Genomic DNA, 11,493 nt, shown 5'->3' on the forward strand with positions numbered 1-11,493 from the left:
TCACTTTTGAAAAGAAAAAGTTTACTGTCATTATGGATAAATTGGCTGAAATTATCAAAACTGAGTACAGTGTCTTTGAAAAGATCCCTGTTAATCCAAATGAAGGTTTCAACTTCGTTCTAGAAATTCCAAATTTCACTTGAAACTTTAAAGAATTGTTCCCTTGAGCCAGCTACCTCTCAAAGTGAATTTCATCCAAAAGATTTTGACCCTCTGCCTTCATCCGAAATCTTCTTTGAGCAACAATCCCGTTATGAGACTAGAGTCATTTGAGCCATTCTCACCAAATTCAAAGCTTTCTCCCTCTCACACATGATTATTATCCACATGTATCGGATGGCACATGCATCAATCACTTAAATCTTTCGACATAAAGGAATTGACTTTCATAATATTGCCCCCAAAAGCTTGTTGAACATAGAGAATGGGAAGAAAACATTGGACAAAATGATGCTTAGAATGACTCCTGATGGTTAGGTAAATCAGAAGGATGAAGTGATCCTTCTAGGCCAAGGAGGAGATGAACGAGCAAACGTTGTTCTGAAAAAAAGATTAGCAGAACAAGCAGAGAAGGAAAGGAAACAAAAATATTTGCAGAGACAATCAACTCGTCCTCCGTGACCAGAACGATTGCCATCCTCGATGGAAACTTCTGCTCCCAATGCTGTCGCCCTAGTTCAACTCCAAGCTGATGTTCGAGAAATCAAAATTACCATATCTTCCATCCCCCGAAATCTGGTGAAACTTGAGCGATCAATCCTGAACTTGGAATGTTTAATCCCCTCTACCCTATCCCAGATAAACATGAACCTCCTACCTCCTCCCAGTAGAGAAAGCGCACTCACAACTCTTAGACGTTGCTATCCTTTGAGCTCTTGTTTTTCTTTTTGATGATGTTAGACTTACTCCCATGCTCTTGAGTTAATGACTTTATCTTTTGTGCATTGCCAATTGTGCTACAGTTATCTTTATAAAATATGCTTAAATCTTTAGCTTCAAGATGGGGGGGAGAGACATAGATTCTTGATGTGATAGTTGATAATTTTATAAAATATGCTTAAATCTTTAGCATCAAGATGGGGGGAGTTATAGGCATTGTTGATAATGTCTTCTAAAATATGTCCTGTTGTCCCTTAATGCCCGTCTTTTGATGATTTCTTACTTATCTTATACATTCTCAATCATCATAAGACTGTGGATCCTAGTAATTCATTCTCATCTTGAAAGATCCTTTAAATTTAGTCTTCTCATTCCATGAAAATCTTATGGATTTTCTAATGTTTGCAAAGTGTATCTTCTTGATAGATCAACACTAATGCGGCTCTTTATCTTTTTTGTAAATTCTTCAATTATAAAAGTTCACATATGTAGGATAGTCTTGTCATCATAAAATGGGAAGATCATTGGAGAAACATTTCAAAGTATTTTGATGATTCTAAAACTTTTCTTAGTATAATGTTCACTATGATATTTGCAGATGTTTGTGATATTATATCAAACACATAAGTGATATTAGAGAAGGAAAAAGATCATGAATATCTTCTGTTGGTAAACAACACTAATGGACTAGAAGATTAGTGGATTATAATGTTTGAGTCAATGTAGGAGATATCATGTCATTGGTGATGTTGGAGCAAGGACCATTATAGATGAATGTTACATAAGTCCAATATAGTCGTTGTCACCTGAAGATGCACACCATTAGAACAAGAAGACGTCAGAATACTAGAAATAGACTTTTTCGTTAGACTTGTCAAAGCCATCAGCGACGATACAGCAGCAAAAACTATTTTGGGCTAGCTTGCAAATGCTCAAGAAAAAGGACTGTATAGGCAGTTCTATATCTAGACAATAGCTCTAACAGATCTCTAACGACTCTATGCTTTTCGAAGACATCTCCAACAAGAAGATTGAAGACACTTCTATATGAGAGAGGATCTTGAAGGCCAAATGTTGGACACGCAATATATAAAATCTAGAAATCTACTGAAAGTTGTGTCCTTAAAAAAAAACGAAAGTGTTTCAGTCTCTTCAGATATTTTCACTATAGCGTTCTTGCCGGCTTTTATCTGTGTGAATGATCAGTGTACACGAGTGACAACAACACCTAATTCTTGATAATGTGATCTATCATCTGATAGGATTGATCTTTGGTGGTTGTAACTTGTTTAATATATTACTAGTGCAATCTAGCTTGACTTGTGGCTGTTAGTGTGGACAGTGGACGTAAACTTAGGGATAAAGTTGAACCACTATATATCATTGCCTGCTCTTATTCCTCTCACTCTTACTTGTAACAACACTCAACTTGTTCACGATATTCGAAATATCTGCTGGACTTGATCTTGACATAATAGCTGCCAATTTCTGCAAAACTGTGAAAGTCTTTAAAAAAAACAACCTATTCACCCACCTCTAGGTTGTATTGTTAGCCTTGTTAGCCCCAATAGGCATTCAAAAATAGGTGGAGCTTCAGGGAGAGCTTAGAGATATTCAAAGTGAAGTCAATATGATAGAGTTTGTAGAGTTGCTTGATTCCATAGCAGTTGACAATTGCTCTGAGGTCACAATTGATGAAAGTTCGGGGTGGTCGGTGGATGTGTATGAGATAAAGCAACAATTATATGCAATGCTGTGCAGTAGAGATAGGTTTAGGTATGGAAATGTAGGGAGAGGCAGCTGGAATGTTGTGAGTGACTCAGAGGAGTTACATCGGAAAAGCGTCAAGGCCTTCCAACATGCAGCTGAAAAATTATGTAAGTACCCTACTTGCTACACATCAGTAATTGTCTAGATTGTTACCGTGTATTGGGAGGTGGAGCAATTATCCCATGCTTTACATGCCACTATTGTTGCTTGCTTGAATTATGTTGTGAATAGTACTAGGCTTGATCTGTCAATACAATCAGGAGAATGTATATGGTTAATCCATTTATACATTGCAATGCTATGAAGTGGATCCTCCTGGTTTTGTTGGGGACAGCATACAGTGGTGTATGTTTTGGAGGGGGTAGTTTAGATAGTGTGGCAGTAGCTAGATTTGTGAACCCCGTGTCATACAGGGAACATAAAAGATGGTTGGTTGTTGAGTAGTTATGCCTTTGCTTCTGTTAGTTGTGCTATGTTTTGGACAATGTTGTTGAGAGACATGGTGAGTATGATAAGAGCAGAAGAGGTGGTGCGCTTTGATGACTTGGTGAGTGATGGTGGCATGGGACATCCGACATGTGGCCCAACTTCATTCCTCTAGACAAGTTCAAGCTTTGCTTAGACTTGATAGACGTCTGTGATGGTTAGGCTTTTATCTGGGCATTAGGAGAGGTAACATAGATGATGAACACTATAACTTAGTTTAATTGTCGAACCAAGATAAAGAATTGTTAATTATGTCTTCTGTTTGAACTATCCGACCCGATGTTAGTAGCGAGACTTTGGATGGTTGCTCTTACGTTATTTCTTTTGGCGCATGAAAAATAAGGAACAAGAATCCTGAAGATGCACCCGGTCAAACCGAATCTGCAGAGAAACAACAAACGTAAGCTTTCCTTTTGGTTCGGCCAAATGCCTGATTTGGGGGATTACTTTTCTTTATTATAATATTAAGAGAGAACAGCATTCCTGATATAGTGTTTCTGGTCAAAAACAGAGAACCATCGTGAGTAGGCCTTTTATTGTCGATGCGTGCACAGGCTGTTAATTCAAGAAGTGGCTGCGACCGTCGAGCAATTACGTGAAGGTAAATTCTGTGGATTTGATGTGTTTGAAGGCTGGAAAATATCTGAACTTATGAGTAATTATAACTCTGTAATTTTCTGATTTTTTTTTCTCAGAGTAATTTTCTGATTGAATAATGGATTATTTGATGCAAATGCTCTCCGTGAAATAAGTAACGACATTTGGACCGAACCATGTTAATCTTTGGTGTTCCTTAGTGTTGCTTATTCATTGCTATAGTGATTTCGCATTGATTTAATTACAAGATCCATTACTATTTTTTGCGTTATATTATAATAGGAAGGGTGGTCGATGAAGCGCTTAACATGGAAGCAGTGCGGGTACAGGAAGTAGCTGCACTGGATGCAGGCGAAGACGTCCACGGACGCTGCAATCAGGCATTCACATCCGAAGCACTGAATCCGTTGGGTCGAGCCCTTGGATGAAGGGTTGATAACGGATCAAGTTGTGTGGATGGCTGAAATGCTCGTGGAATGCCATCTATGTTTTGGGCTCTGTGCGCTTGTCTGTGAGAGAGGGGAGGAAGGGAGGTTGGCTTATAAACTCTGTTAGGAACTGCTCATATATGTAGGAAATAGTGGAGGTTCAGGAATCAATGGAAAAAATATCGAATATCCCCTTTATGACGTACTAAACAAAGTCAATTATAATATACAAAAATTTAAAAAAAAAAATCATGTTTTCAGGTGAATCTGATGTGAATCACATTATCTCTTGATTTGTGATTGACATTAGTCTATTAGATTAACTCTATATAACAACTTCCCCAAGCAGGGTCAATTATATTTCTTCTTTGGCGCTTTAAGGGGTGTATAACATTAACTCTCTCTTTGTGCATCAAACATGGCAACCTATGACATGAACTAGCATATAACATGCACAAAGAAAAAGTAATACAAGTCACTGCATACAGCTTCCCACATGCATGAAAAGGTCGTGGAAATCATACACAATTTGGCAGCAAATAGAGCCTCGCCTACGTAAAGCCCATGCTACTCTCTCTCTCTCTCTCTCTCTCTCTCTCTCTCTCTCTCTCTCTCTCTCTCTCTCTCGTTCATGCTCAGGCATGTTATTGACAAAGTAGTGCGATCCTTCCTTTGATTAACTCGGTTTGTCCCTGTAATCATACCAACACACACTTTAATTTTTTGCATGATGTGTCCTTATTTGAATAGTAAGTCAACTTGTTTCATATTCCCCGTATGCTTTATTAAAATTTCAAAACTATGCTTCTTATCCCTAAATTTGAGCATTTTTTTTCCGGTCAAATCCTCTCAACATTTAGTTTGCTTCATCAAGTCATTGAATTTACATAGCCTTTTCTAATCAAATCCCCTTAGCTCCAAATCTAATAATTGGAGTTGACATAAGTTATTCAAGAACTTTTATATTTTACACTATTCTAATTTCATCGCCTTCTTATTCTTTTATCCTCAAATATTTTGGCATACTATTTAATTACTATGAACACAACAACAAAATTTTAGCATATTACACTTAATTACTATTTCTCTTCTTACAAAGTACATGGTCTAGGGGTGATGTGTACCAACTCTATATGAAGAGTCACAAGGATCTAATCCAATGTAAAATTTAAATTTGTTGACCAAGTTTTTGCTTAAAGAATGCATAGTGTAGAGGACACAAAGTAACTCCATGGGTCCCTCTTTGTCCGACATCACCTAGTCACAGTTTATGAAGCACCGACACTCTTCAAAAGCCTTCATGTCGTGTTGGACACTTCAACACATGTCCGACACTCTCCGACACTCGATCAACATGTGTCAGAAAATCTGACACCTAGTCAACTTTCCCAATACTTGAGTCAGAATTTTGACATACAAGTTTCCAACACTTGATTCCGCTATCGAGGTCAATTTTCAAAATTCAATAAATAAGAGGTCAAAATATTTATGTGAAAAAAAACACACTAATAAAAATAATAAATTGAGAAAGAAGAAAAACCTAATATTCTCTTCTCTTCTAACTCTCACTTCCCGTTATATACAATTCACCCCTTAAGTTTTTTTTTCTCCTCTCCCAACATATCTAACATGTGAGTCCAAAATATTGATCGCTTATTTTTTCTCTGAATTTTATGAATTATTGTAATAGAGTTAAATTTGTCAAATTGAAATAATGAATGATATTAATATATTACGGAATAATGTTTTTAGTGTAAATTCATTCTAGGCTTTTAAATTATTTATTTATTTATGAATTTGATTCAAATTAATTTGATTGAAATAATTATAAAAATGATCATTACTATGTATATATAAAAATATATACTTAATATATAATGTGTCCCAACGCATCGAAATTTTCTGTTTTTTGAGAAATGATATGTCGGCGTGTCGTGTTGTGTTGTGTTGCGTATCAGTGTCGGTGCTACTTAGGTCACAATGCCTTCTCATGTCATTCTCGTTTGATTTGCTTTGGTTGAGGATCATGTCGTGTGACAAGAATCTTAATTATTTCTTAATTATAGTATTATTCCCAAGATGGTTAATGATAATTTTTGTTTGTTTGTCTAGTTCTAATTGGTCTTAGGTGATTACTAAAAAAAAAAATTCTTTTTAGTCACATCACACCGAAATGATTTGACAATCCTAAAATTATTTCTCTTTTTTTTTCCTTGTGGACATCACAACCAATTAAAAGATCACTTGAAGTTAATTAAAGGAAGTAAATCCAATTGCGATCGAATCGGCCTATACACGGAGGAAATTTGGTCAGCATGAAAGGCAAAGTTGGTTTGCCATGCACTTTGAGGCAATGCACCTGCGTGGTTTTGTTAAGTATAAAACCAAACACCCTCCTCTAGATTTTCAATACCAAAGGATAATCTTGAGCCATACGGTAAAATCCGCTATTATGACTTTTTCTAATTGGGTCTTTGTTTATAATTCCTTGATTCTAGGGAAATAAAAGCAAAAGAAAGGTTGAATGGATGAAATAGATTGATGTTCCCACGACTTTTCCCATTTGAACTATCTTGACTATGCCATGTCAAAAGAAAAAGGATCGTTTACTTGACTTGAACTATCGCGCTTAATCAATTAAATATAATATGCCAATTACAACTTTCTTACTTTTTTGCCAATATAATAGTACCTCTGATTAAATACATACGGAGTTTTTTTAATAATTCCAATCATTTCTTTAATAACAATATGACTATATTCAAAAGTTAAAGATAATAATATAATAGCGGTGGGCTTTTTTACTATCAATTAATAATTCGTCTATACGTACTCAAGAAGCTTCCAATTTGCATCTCAATGTAACAAGTTAAACGCGGGTACAACATTATTATCAGAGGTACTATTTTGAAATAAATTCTGCTTCACCATAGTAGAGATTTTGCTCTGTTTTATGTATAAGCGCTATTTTTAATTTTACTAAAAAATCAAAAATGTATAATTTATAGAAAAGATGCATATTATAATTGAAAAATGAAAGTAAAGTTGATTATAAATTGTGAAATAAATCTACTTATATGTATAGTTAATACTGTTATGCTTTTGAGTAATGAAAAGTTAAGATTTTATATGCGCCGAAAAGGCTCAAGTTGTTGCCCCTACTAAACGGCCCACAAATTTAGGGAATAGAAATATACGATTGACAAGGAAAAAAAGTAGGCCCCATGGTGTTTTCAGCTTTCATTGACTGACTTGATCATCAGTGGTTACCTTGCATGTCTCACGGCCTTCTAATTTTTTTAATTTGAAAGGACCATGAAAAGATCTATCATGACTATTCTTGAATTGATGAATTCAACATGTCTTACTATGAGAGAACATGTTGCCTGCTATTATATATTCACGAATTGTTTGGAAACAACATTACAAAGAAAACCAAAAGAGACTTGAGCTGAGTGCGCTTCGCTACAAATCCTCATGGACCTTCCCTATAGAGATCGAGTTTTATCCGGGTCGTTCTCATGCTTAACTACCATCATTCTTCTATTAGGGAGTGTTCTATCTTTAGTAAAAGCTAGCAGGAATGAGACTGATCGGCTTGCTTTGCTAGAATTCAAGGCTCGAATAGTTGATCCTGGCGGGGTTTTGAGCTCGTGGAATGATTCTAGCCACTTCTGCGAGTGGTACGGCGTCACATGCAGTCGTAGACACCGAAGAGTCACCATACTAGACCTCCACTCCAAGAACTTGATTGGGGTCGTGCCACCCCATATTGGTAACTTGAGCTTTCTGAGAGAAGTCTATCTACAGAACAACAGTTTCCACTCTGAAATTCCCTCGCAATTTGGCTACCTATCTCGGTTGCATGAGTTGTTCCTTAATAACAACTCGTTCAACGGACAAATCCCTTCGAATCTTTCCCATTGCTCTAATTTGCTGGTTCTTAAATTAGGTTTCAATAAGCTCGAAGGAAATTTGCCTATAGAACTCGGGTCCTTGTCCAAGCTCCAAAAACTTGTACTTTAAGCCAACAGCTGGACGGGAAACATTCCGCTGTCATTTGGAAACTTGTCCTCTCTTCAAATCTTTGGAATTAAGGACAATAATCTCGGTGGTATGCTCCCAGAGACTCTCGGCCGACTGAGAAATCTATACTCCCTCGATCTCGCCTTCAATAAATTTGTCGGTACGATTCCTATCTCAATTTTCAATATATCCACTATGCAAGTGCTTAGTTTGGGTGAAAATCAGTTAGAGGGGGGCTTACCTAGTGATTTAGGCTTCACTCTTCCAAATATCAAGTATATCTCTTTGTGTGAAAACCACCTCATTGGACCCATTCCTGAGTCAATTACCAACGCCTCTAATCTTGATATCTTTGCAATCGGATCGAACAACTTCACCGGGAAAGTTCCTTCTTTCTCAAAGATGAGAGAACTCTATTGGTTTGAAATTTGCCGAAACAACTTAGGAAGTGGGGAATCTATTGATTTGGATTTCCTTTGCTCTTTAACCAATTCCACAAACTTGAAACTATTAGGTATAGAGAGCAATGCTTTTGGAGGACCAATACCCAATTGTATTAGTAACCTCTCTATCACCCTTGCGTGTTTTGGGTTACACAAGAACCATATTTCTGGAACCTTACCTTCTAGAATTGGAAATCTCATCAATTTGCAAATCCTGTACATGGGGGGTAACAACATCTCAGGAAACATTCCTTCTGAGATTGGAAACCTGAACAAATTGGAGCTTATGGATCTTGGTCAAAATAAATTCTCAGGGAAGATACCGGAATCTATCGGGAATTTAAGGATGTTAACCAAATTGAGTATGTATAGCAATAATCTCTGAGGCTCAATACCATCATCTCTAGGAAATTGCAAGAACCTACTTCTCTTAGACCTTTCAATTAATGACCTCAGCGGTAACATTCCTTCGGAAATTATGGGACTCTCATCTTTGTCAATTTATCTTAACTTGTCTCAAAATAGTTTGACCGGCTGCCTTCCAACAAAGGTTGGAAAATGGAAAAATCTCGACGCATTAGCTCTTAACGGGAACAAATTATCTCAACATGTTCCAAGCAGTATCAACAATTATGCAAGCATGGAAGGCCTATATATGCAAGATAATTTCTTTGACAGGCCCCTACCATCGACTATGAGTTATATGAGAGGCCTTCAGGTTTTGAATGTTTCCAATAATCGATTGTCCGGCCATATCCCGGAATTTCTAGGGTCGTTGAATCTGTCGAATTTGAGCCTATCTTACAATGATTTCGAGGGTGCATTGCCTATAGGAGGAGTTTTCAAAAGTGTCATTTCAACTTCAGTTGTTGGAAACAAGAAGCTTTGCGGGGGTCTACCAAATTTTCAACTACCAAAATGCGACTGCAAAGAGTCAAGTGGAACTGCAAAAATCTTGATATCCACAGTCTCTGCTCTTGTAGGAGTAGCCTGCATACTCTCTTTGTTATACTTCTTTTGGTTTAGATATAATAAGAACGCATTAGCTTCAAGCTCTTTCGAAAATGGGCATTTGCATGTTTCTTATCACAGTCTACTGAAAGCGACAGGTGGATTCTCTTCCACCAATTTGCTCGGCATGGGTAGTTTTGGGTCCGTGTATAGAGGGCTTCTTGATCAGACTCAATCGATCGTGGCCATCAAGATTCTTGACCTTACATATTACGGAGCTTCCAAGAGCTTCATAACTGAGTGCGGGGCCTTTAGAAGAATCCGACACCGTAATCTCATGAAGGTACTCACAGCATGTTCTGGATTTGATTTTAATGGAAATGATTTCAAGGCATTGGTTTATGAATTCATGTCAAATGGGAGCTTGGATGAATGGTTGCCCCCAACTACATCGCAGTATATGGCAAGAAGCAAGTTGAGTCTACTTGGGAGAGTGAATATTGCCATTGATGTTGCTTGCGCACTAGATTATCTCCATCATCACTGTGAAACGCCAATAGTTCACTACGATCTAAAGCCAAGCAATGTCCTTCTTGATGATGAAATGACTGCACATGTAGGTGATTTCGGGCTAGCCAGATTCCTTCCAGAAGCAACGCATAAGTTATTGGTCGATCAATCAAGCTCTGTAGGAGTAAAAGGATCTTTTGGCTACATAGCTCCAGGTAATGACATAGAATGTTGGCCTTTCAATTTATTTCCTCGTATCAAACACGCAATTGGAGATCGATCCTTAAATAAAAAGGCAAATGCACGAAACATCATTGGACTATATTTCAATCTCAATTATTCACTATGCATGACTATGCTCTATTGACTATTGTAGAGTATGGCTCGGGAAGTGCAATGTCCACAGAGGGAGATGTGTACAGCTTCGGAGTCTTCATTTTGGAGATGTTCACGGGCAAGAGGCCAATTGATGACATGTTTGAAAATGGGCTGAAACTTCATTGCTTCGCAAAGGCAGCGCTAGCAAATCAAGTGGAAAAGGTAATTGATCCCATTCTACTTCAGGAAAACCAAGAGTCCGAGAAAAGACAAATCATCGCTCTAGATGGCAAGGACAAAAGCTGGTTTAGCACTCTAGAGTGTTTGGTTTCGATCATTGAAATAGGAGTGACTTGCTCTTTTGAGTCTCCAAGGGAACGAATGGATATCGTTGATGCATTGACTAAACTCCAAGGAATCAGGAGGAAACTTTTTGAGTTCATTGTTATTGCCTAGTTGATGTATATTATGAGCTTCATATGGAGTCATGTTGTGACATCCCGATTTTCCAATTCTGGTTTCAATTAAATAAGTCGGGCATTTCATCTTCGCGTCTATAGCTTTCTTCTCTGAGCTGATCACTCACGAGATAACTAGTCTATCAGGTGAAGCCGTTAAGGAATCTAAACGCAATAGACTTGAGAATTCGACCAGGTTACGACTGCTCGACCGTACTAATCTGCAAGGGTCATTACGGCACAGACCGATTAGAGACCGGAGATAGGTCGATTCAACAGAACCATGTAATTCAGTATGGGTGATTCCACCTAATTGCACAATTCTTGTTAATCGACACTAGACCGATTTCTCTATCGTTTTGGTACCCTGTGTCCGTATTTGAAACCTCGAGATTTCTACGACAATCAAGAGTCGCTAATGTGTCGAAGATGCACTTTGTGGCTTGAGAAAATCAACCACAGATCAATTGCACAGAAAATTCCTAAAAGCTACCCGGTAGATTAGGACGTGCTAAAGTCGCGCCAGATTGAATTTAACCGTGAAATTGAACCCGATTATAGAAATTGGAAGTTCTATCAAGTCACAATTCATTTTAGGAAAGATTTTTCTACAAACCGAGATTTTTG

General features: G+C 37.5%; 1 protein-coding gene across 1 annotated transcript; it reads left to right on the forward strand.

Annotated features, from left to right (window-relative positions):
• The first annotated feature begins 9,323 nt into the window (after positions 1–9,323).
• On the forward strand, positions 9,324–10,864 carry LOC120287334 (putative receptor-like protein kinase At3g47110). Its single transcript, XM_039300105.1, has 2 exons — positions 9,324–10,305; positions 10,467–10,864. The coding sequence occupies exons 1-2, from the start codon at positions 9,324–9,326 to the stop codon at positions 10,862–10,864; spliced, it is 1,380 nt and encodes a 459-aa protein (XP_039156039.1).
• The last annotated feature ends 629 nt before the right edge of the window (positions 10,865–11,493 follow it).

This window comes from Eucalyptus grandis, chromosome 8 (assembly GCF_016545825.1).
Source record: "Eucalyptus grandis isolate ANBG69807.140 chromosome 8, ASM1654582v1, whole genome shotgun sequence".
NCBI classification, from domain to species: Eukaryota; Viridiplantae; Streptophyta; class Magnoliopsida; order Myrtales; family Myrtaceae; genus Eucalyptus; species Eucalyptus grandis.

What these genes read in the sequence shown, in the direction of transcription:
- LOC120287334 (XM_039300105.1), top strand. Translation starts at nt 9,324, where the DNA reads ATGAGTTATATGAGAGGCCTTCAGGTTTTGAATGTTTCCAATAATCGA. An exon ending in TTTTGGCTACATAGCTCCAG is followed by an intron (nt 10,306 to 10,466) that starts GTAATGACATAG and finishes TGACTATTGTAG; the next exon opens with AGTATGGCTCGGGAAGTGCA.